This window comes from Phalangium opilio, unplaced genomic scaffold, assembly GCF_054372755.1.
Source record: "Phalangium opilio isolate 3A_F unplaced genomic scaffold, DU_Popi_V2 ptg000209l_1, whole genome shotgun sequence".
Lineage (NCBI taxonomy): Eukaryota > Metazoa > Arthropoda > Arachnida > Opiliones > Phalangiidae > Phalangium > Phalangium opilio.
Genome location: NW_028324217.1, coordinates 1673581 through 1683097, shown reverse-complemented (window position 1 = coordinate 1683097; position 9517 = coordinate 1673581). Strand labels below are relative to the sequence as shown.

The window sequence follows — 9517 nt, the reverse complement described above, 5'->3', positions numbered from 1 at the left end:
TAATTGGCACAATTCTTTCTTCAGATCACCAAAAGATTTAGAAAGGTAATAAATATTTATAATAGTAACAAAAATAGGTAAAGATGGGTTTTTGGTGTAAAATTATGATTGTCTCATTCCATTATGTGTGGTAATGTCTAGAGAGCTAAATTTTGAATTAGGCCTAGTAGTGTTGCTTCTTCCCCCGGAGTAGTCACGTGTCTTACAGCTTGGGATTCAAGCAATTAACAATAAGCTTATGATTAATAATAATTACAATAAAACAAGAATGGAAATTTTAAAATTATTTATAGAAAAATAATTATTTTTGTACATGATATTGATTGTTATTTACACTCGTTCAAAATGACGTTTTTTTAAAAAAAGATAATTAAAAACAAAGATCCCCAAAATACCCGATAATGTGATTTATAAAAAAAAATGCGTGAAAATTATATTTAAAAATGAATGGTTAGGCCTAGAGCAATTTCTCAGATTTTCTAATCAATTCTGGCTTCAAATTATTGTAGTCCAGATCGAGTTCTATAAAGATATCTCGCGCTGGTTCGGGTGCCAATCTCGCTAAGCCTAATTTCACTCTGTCGAGAAAACCACGTGGCGCGTAAACCTCACTAGGGTCAGTCGAGGTCACGGCGTCTTCCATGCATTCGACAACTTCCATGGTGTTAGGGCGACTTGATCTGATCAAGAAATGCTTAATGCGTTCGACGTATCCGTAGAAATATGTCGTACCATAAGCTTCTTTAACGTCCGCGGACAAAATTTCCCAGTTTTTATGAGCGGTTGAAAGGCAGTTGTCAACAACAGTCATGTTGGTTCTTAAATAACATCAAAATCATTTAGTAAACTTAAAATAAATAACAATTAACCCATTAGTAATCGCGACACCACGTGATCTTCCAGCGCGCGCGTTTTTTGTTTCTTAAAAAACCTCGTGCTGTAAGCATTAGGCTTAACACATAACTTTGAAAAGTTAAGCCTTTGTCCTAAAATATGTTCATCTTTATTTTTATTTCCTGCCCTAATTAGCAATCGCGACACCACGTGATCTTTCAGCGCGCGTTTTTTGCTTCTCAAAGAACCTCGTGCTATAATAAGAATTAGGCTTAACACATCTACTATCAAAACTTAAGCCTTTGTATTAAAAATGATCATCCTTATTTTTATTTCGTCCCTAAACCCCTAATTGCACGGCGTTTAAAGCTAATCAATAATAAGGTCATTAAGAGTATAATTAGCGAAAAACAAAGGGTTAATTACGTGTGTAAAGTGCTGCAAATGACCCTTAATTATCGTAAGCCTAACGAGTAATATTTTTGACCAAGGCTTACCTGTAGAACCAGGGTTCGATGCCGCAAACCTTGACCCCCCAACGTCTCATTTCCATTCGTAAACACTCTGTGAATGCAACCGAGGCGTGTTTTGACATACAATAAGCCGAGACACTAGGGACATTCAAGCGACCAAGGCCGCTGTTCACGTTGACGATACGTCCTTTACAGGCGCGAACCAGAGGCAGGAAGGCTCTTGTAACACGGACCATTCCAAATAGATTAACCTCCAGGACGCGTTTATAAGTGGCCATTGAACACCATTCCACCTCGGAAAGACACGGAACCCCGGCGTTGTTAACAACGGCCCATAAATCTAGAAAACAATAAATAAATAAATAAATTAACAATAGAAGTAATGGTCAGAAAATGATGGGGTACTTACCCATTCCGTTTAGTTTCGCGGTGACCTCTTTAACTGTTCTCTGTACATCCTCGTCATTTGTTATGTCCAATCTAAGTACTTCAACATTACTGCATTCAGCACGCAGAGATATGGCACCATCGCCATCAGGGAATAAACAACCAGCAAAAACGTTGTATCCTAATTTGTCCAATCGTCTGCATAGAACATGACCAAATCCCGAATCACAACCTAAAAAAATGATAATAATGTTTTTTTAGAGTAATTTGACCCAATAAAAAGGTTGTTTTTGACCTCTATGACCCTTTATAGGTCTTGAACTATAACACCAACGATAATGCTTATTTAAATTTTAGATTATCAAAGTTTCCCTGACGAAAACAAATCACGTTAATATAAAAACATCTTCAGAAAATCGCATCTGTCATAAAAGTGTCTGAATTTATTTACACCTGGTCTAGTAAACTGGCATTTATTATAATGCGAATAAACCGGAAAAACATTCTTCAACTTAAAAACCTTTAGTCCATGACCCAGCTTACTTACTTCCAACATTTCTTTTAGCATAAATAACATACAACCATAAGTATGACAATAAATTAAGTAAGCTTGTAATGGGCACTACCATAAGTTTATAAGATATGTTCCATAAGTGTGTCACTCGTTAATGAGAGCTTGTCATGAAGTGACGTAGGTGAAACGTCATAGATTCTTGTAAAGCGACGCGTAGTGAGGCCTTGTCAAAGGCTTAGTACAGACTAAAGAGGAGGATGGACTGCAAAACCGAGTGTAGTCAATTCTCACGTCGTTCTTGGACTAGCTCTCATTAAGCCTCTAACATTACGAAGTATGGGTAGTGACATACTTTTGGAACATATCTTATAAACTTATGGCACTACCAATACAAGTTCGTAACTAATGCTACTGAGATGGACTTACAGTACTCGAGATAACTATAGTTCGAGAAGGAGAACGACGGAATTAAGCGAGTCAATTGAAGTCCTAACTACACTCGGTTGGTGGTGGTTAATTAATTTTGCAGTTAGGACCAAGTTCCATCCAGGTCCTATTTAGTCTGAACTTACTAAGTTACCCAAATTTGACATCAGCGCCATACTCACCAGGCGTATGTCGCTCGCTTTACCCTGAATCTATGACCTCCCTACTTCAATCACTTCAAAATTACAAAGCTCAAGTTTCTAAGTTATACCAGAATTTACAAACTTATGGAACGGAACATATCTTATGTTCTTACTTATTTTTAAGGTGTTACTTATACTCTGAGGTATTAGTAACCATGGCCGTGAAACTACTAAACAACTTTACCCTCTAGCTACCTTACGGTACCTCTGAAACGAAAAATCCCCCATGATGTAAAGAACCAAATGGTTTCCGCATCTTTTTTTTACATCAAGAGGCTTCCGTAGAAGTCATTGACTTCTGCTACTGCTAGAGACGGTTAGGTTTTAATATTAGGGCAAAAAATAACTGTTTATAATGCAAATTACGAAATAAATGAGTGCCTAAGCCTATTATAATTAAAGCAAATTAATGTTAATGATAGATTGAATAGAAACACAGCGAGGCGTAAATGTAAACTTAATCTATGATAAAACCTTGATGGTTAATTCACATCCCTTAAGGACATCCCGTTTTATTATACCGGCATTTTTTCCCCTGCTAAAATAAATATTATCTAAGTAATATTTTCTATATTGCGAAAGGAAAAAGAGGTGTTATTGCGTATTTTAACTATTAAAATTTAATATACGCTTTCGAAATTTATTTTACTAAGCCTAAATCGGGCCTAATTTAATCTATTTTTCTTATGGGAATTGGAAATTGCATCTTTTTAAAGCTTAAAAATATCGCAAAATTAACCCCAAGCTCTAAAATTGGCCTATTTTCATCTATTTTTTATTAGGTAACCGGATATTGTATCTTTTCATAACCTAAAATTTGTCCCAAAATTAGCCCGTTTATTACTAAGCCTAAATCGGGCCTAATTTCATCTATTTTTCTTTGGGAGAATTGGATATTGCATCTTTATATTCCAAAATTAGCCCTAATCTCTAAAACTTGGCCTATTTTCATCTATTTTTTATTAGGTAACTCGAAATTGTATCTTTTTATAACCTAAAAAATCCCAAAATTAGCCCTAAGCTCTAAAATTTGGCCTAAATTGACCTATTTTCATCTATTTTTCATTGGGTAACTAGAAATTGTACCTTTTCAAAACCTAAAAGCATCCCAAAATTAAACCCAAGCTTTAAAATTTGGCCTAAATTGGTCTATTTTTCACCAGAGAATTAGGCCAAACACTAAGAAAAAAAAATTAAACCTTATTTAATGCCACAACGAAAATTTATTTAAAAAAAACCAATTAAATTTAAAAAATACGAATCTATAAAAAATCCCGTGTGAACTTAGATTATTATTTCGGTTTACGGGGCAAGTATGTCATAGGGTTTTTGCAAAAAGAGCTATTGTTAGCCAAAAAATAAACCACATAATTTATAAAACATATAACCCGATTTAAAAGTTATATATTTGTTATTTTGGGGCCAATTCATTGTATAACAACACGGCCATAGCTGATTTTAAAAATAATGTTTTTGAACCCCATCAGAAACCCGGGAATACCGTTTTAATAGATTATAGCCTTTGAGTGGCTTGGTTCGTTCCCATTCCCAACACTGCTACCGGTGTCTTAAATACTACAGCAGTTTTACGTCGAATACTCGTACAGTTAAAATAAGAACAACTATAACAACATAAGCTCATAAGATATGTTCCATATAAGTTTGTAAATTCTGGTAACTTAGAAACTGGAGCTTGTAATTTTGAAGTCGTTGAAGTAGGGAGGTCATAGATTCAGGGTAAAGCGACATACGCCTGGTGAGTATGGCGCTGCTGTCAAATTTGTGTAACTTAGTAAGTTCAGACTAAATAGGACCTAGATGGAACTTGGACCTAGCTGCAAAATTAATTAACCACTTGCACCGAGTGTAGTTAGGACTTCAATTGCAGACTCGCTTAATTCCGTCGTTCTCCTTCTCGAACTAGTTATCCCGTGTACTGTAAGTCCATCTCAGTAGCATTACGAACTTGTATTGCTAGTGCCATTCATACTTATGGAACGGAACATATCACTTATAAACTTATGCTAACAATTATTGTTTGCACAACTGTTTTAAGGGAGATTACGGTACTTGTTATTAAGCTATCCTTGGCTTTAATACATTAATAAGGTTAAATGCTTTGAAATCAACTTTAAATTAAGAAAAGAAATTTCGAAATATTTTTTTTCTTTTTGCCGGGTTAAAAGTAGAACATATTTCTCATGGACTATTACGGGTGACTCGGGGAGCATGTTGTCATTTTAATGATTAATTTCCTAACGTGTTTTGAAATTTTGACAAATTTAAATAGGGTCAATTTAAGAATAGGATGTACTTACCTTTTGACAACAAACATAAATTTTTCTGATAGGTTTTGACGTTTTAAAGCGATTTTATTCAAAAAATTTCAAGTTTTTGACAGTTTTCATCAGAAATTTATAGGTATTTTCCAATAACGGGGGATTTTGCCATTGTCACAGTGTTGTCAGGCCGTTGGTGAGTCAAGCGACTGCGAGGACAAAGGATAGCACTTGACCAACTTGACTCACAACAGAGAGAATTCTCTCTATGCTCACAAAGGGCCTGACAACACTGCGCTGAGAATGTTTTTGACGCTTTAAAACCAATTTTTGAAATTTTAAAGAGAAATTTAGGTTTTCTAACTAAACAATGTTTGGGCGAGAACTTGAACATTTTTCACGTGAAAAATTAATTTCTCACGAGAACTTTAACATTTTTCACGTGAAAAACCAATTTCCACGAGACATCAAACATTTTTGTCACGCTTAACTACTAATTTTTCACGAGAAATAGTTACAAAACTAATTCACGCGCAAAACCAATTCTTGAATCTTCATAAAAAAATTAAAATAATTTAAATCAAAACCCAAAAGAATCCCCCGAAGTCCTACCTACACGTCCACGTTCTTTCAAATCAAATAAACGCGAACGTCTAACGCCGGCGAACATAAAAAAATCCCAACCCAAAACGTCAAGACAATGAATACCAATAAATAAACGAGTACCAACCAACCATTAATTTTAATGAATGAATTAATAATTAATAAACCCCCTAATAAAACCAATAAATAAAAAATGAAACATAATTAAAAATTGAACTTACCAGTAATTAACACTGCCTTCTTCTCTGGATTAGTTTTTCGTCCTGCTAACTTAGTCCTGGTGTAAAAAGCCAATAAAACTGCGGTATGCGATAACATAAAATAAAATCCAAGTTCATAAACCAAATAAGCAATCCATGGCATTGCACGAACAACAGCGACTAAAAACACGACTAAAGCCGAATAATGTAACCACCACGTTGTCATGATCATGTTAATCATGTCGAAGCCTTAAAAACTTTAATACTTAACAAAACAAAAATAAAAACTTAATAACACTTTTTACGATTGACGACTTAAAATGATGTATGAACTATCAGCAAGCACAACTAACTCTATAATAATGAAATGGAGTTTTCAGAAGCGTCGATGTGCTCTGGTAGTAACGACTTGGGTTGGGATCGGGAGGAATTTGACAGGATAGGAGAAGGGAAAGCATTGGAGGCTTGGAGCTTGCTCTCTCTCACCGATGTTTCCAAGTTTAGAATTTAGGAATTCTGTTTATCTATACTTCTATAGCAGAAGAACGGGGCTGACGAAAATCCCCGGGGGGTAGGCAAGTATTTCACCCCCTCCCCTCTTTGTGTGTATTTTTGCATTAACATGTGATCATGTTCTTATTTATTTACTTTTTGAACGTTAAATTAATATTTAGGGTTTTTAAACGAACTGGTTTGGGTTTAATTTGACTTAAATTAACTGGGTTTTTGGTTAATTCGACTCAAAATTACTTGGTTTTGGGTTTAATTAACTCTTTTTTGGTCAATTCGACTCAAATTAGCTGGTTTTTTTGGTTAATTCAGCTTAAATTAACTGGGTTGGGTTTAATTCGACTTAAATTAACTTGTTTTTCATTAAATTCGTCTTAAATTAACTTGTTTTTCATTAAATTCGACGTAAATCCACTTGTTTTTCATTACATTTTACGTAAATTATCTTGTTTTTCATTAAATTATACGTAAATTATCTTGTTTTTCATTAAATTATACGTAAATTAACTTGTTTTTCATTAAATTTAACGTAAATTAACAGATATAAGACATATTTAAAGAGATAGTAGTAAATTATATCTAGAATATGATCCCGTTTTTCTGTTTCCACTGTTATTTCGTGTAAAGAGATAGTCGCGCATCTACGGTTATGTTATTTACGTTTTATCTACACTACAGTTACGTTTTATCTACTCTACAGTCCCCCTACGTACATTTTGATTTAGCTAATTCCTTTGTTTAGTTTTAATGTATATACAATTACCGTATATTATTTATTTAGCTTATTATATGTTGCGAGTCTTGTGACTTTTCAGTAAAGAATTTCAAGGACAAACGTTGTTTCATTGTCATAACTTTTCCTCTATTATAAATTTGAATGAATCATTTTCGAGGAAAAAAAAATTCAAGCGGCCAAACTTTAATGAAAGGATTCTATCAATGCATTCCCATTTCAAATTATAGTTAACGCCAAAGGAAGAGAAATTTAATTTCAATTTCTATCGCGTTGCTGAAAAGTTGTTTTCGAAAAACATATTTCTAATTTGTATTTTATTTTTTTTTCTCCAATCAAGGTTATAATTTTTTTTGAATATTTTAAATAATTTTTAAGTACAATGCAATACTTCCTCTCCTTGTACCGAATTATAAATTAATATAATAAATTTCATCACCCAAATTATCATATCCAATTTTAAATTTCGCAAAATATTTCACTTACAAATCCTTTTTTTTTTATAAGGATTTTACCAGGAAATCGTACTTTACCAAATGATTTTATCTGCAAATCCTGAATTCTGCAACAATTTTCGCTACAAAATCGTACTTTTGTAACAATTTTCCCTATAAATCCTAGTTTTTGAAACAATTCTCTATGTAAATCCTAGTTTCGGCAACGGTTTTCCCTATATATCCTAGTTTTTGCAACAATTTTCCCTATAAATCCTAGTTTTTGAAACAATTCTCTATGTAAATCCTAGTTTCGGCAACGGTTTTCCCTATATATCCTAGTTTTTGCAACAATTTTCCCTATAAATCCTAGTTTTTCCAACAATTGTCCCTATGAATCCTAGCTTTTCCAACAATTGTCCCTATGAATCCTAGCTTTTGTAACAATTTTCCATATAAATCCTAGTTTTGGCAACAATTTCCCCAATAAACCCAACTTTCCTCAACAATTTCCCCAACAAACCCAAACCTTCCTCAACAATTTCCCCAACAAACCCAAACCTTCCTCAACAATTTCCCCAACAAACCCAAACCTTCCTTAACAATTCCCCCAATAAACTCAACTTTCCTCGACATTTTCCCCAATAAACCCAACTTTCCTCAACAACTTCCCCAGTAAACCCAACATAACGTACACTAATTCTACATTCATACATACTCCTTTAAATCCTACGCACACCTACACATATTCCCTAAAATATTAACCGTTCGTTACTAGGCCTAAATCAAGCCTATTTTCATCGTTCAATAAACCCTGGAGAATGATTGACGAATCAAACGTGTTCATATTAAAATCCTAAAATATCTAAACAAACAGAAAAAACTTAAATATAGAAAAAATTGAATCCATTCAATTTGAAATGCGCGTACCTGTAACCCGCTCTCGAGTCTCGACTCGAGTAGATTCACCTCAATATTAAAACACATTTTTTTTCTCTTCAAACTCAGCTTTGTATCTCTAAATATAGTTCAGTTTTTGAGGTTAATATATATTGTAGAACAAAATATAAATACGTTTAAAGGGAATGTGAAAAAACCTTAATTATTTACCCCAAAAAACACATTCAAATAATAATACATACTCCCTTTAAAAACTAAAAAAAAAAAAAAAAAAAAAAAGACGTGTTTTTAGGCCTAAATATAATACAAGTTTTTCGAAAATGTAGTTTAGAAATTTCTGGGGCGAAGTGAATTTATTTTTAGAGGCGTATATATACACAGTTACGAATGAATGACTTAATTAGTGGGGTTAATTAGGGAAGATACTGTGTTAATTGCCTCATTACAGATTTGTTTATGATAATATTTCAATTTAACGCTCCGTTGATTTTTTATTTTCCCAAAGTTATTTTTAATATTTTTAGTAAGATTTATTTAAATATATGGCATTAAATTAATTATTTTAATTATTTAATATTCATTTTTGGGGTCAAATATTTTCTGTAATTTTTTGTCTATTTTCAAAGTTAAAGTTTTGTTAAATAGAAAGTTGTAGGCCTAGATTTAACGTGGTTTGGTTTTAATCAATATTTAGTTTTTGTCATTGACATCCCGCTGTGTTATGACATTTTTCTACTAAAGTTATTTATGATATCTATAGCTCAAGGGTTTAAGGTATTTTTTTGGGATTTTCTTATCTTAAATTCGGGCGTCTTTATTCTTTATAAAACAAAGATATTCAAACCCAAAATCTATTGTGAAATATTAAATTTTCTCGCGTATTGAATTGATTTTTTTTTTTAAAAGAAACTGGGATTTATATTTAAACTTAATCAATCTTCATTTAAAATAATGTACTCTAACCCATAATGCATCGGGGTTCAGATTCGAAAATTATTAACCTACAGCGAAGGCGTAATTC

General features: G+C 33.0%; 1 protein-coding gene across 1 annotated transcript; it reads right to left on the bottom strand.

Annotated features, from left to right (window-relative positions):
* Positions 1–271: 271 nt before the first annotated feature.
* Positions 272–6391, bottom strand: LOC149618257 (retinol dehydrogenase 7-like). The gene is made up of 4 exons (XM_089855503.1): positions 5941–6391; positions 1717–1926; positions 1332–1647; positions 272–818 (listed from the first exon to the last, which is right to left on the bottom strand). Exons 1-4 carry the CDS (start codon positions 6158–6160, stop codon positions 458–460), a joined length of 1107 nt encoding a protein of 368 aa, XP_089711629.1. The 5' UTR covers positions 6161–6391; the 3' UTR covers positions 272–457.
* Positions 6392–9517: the final 3126 nt, after the last annotated feature.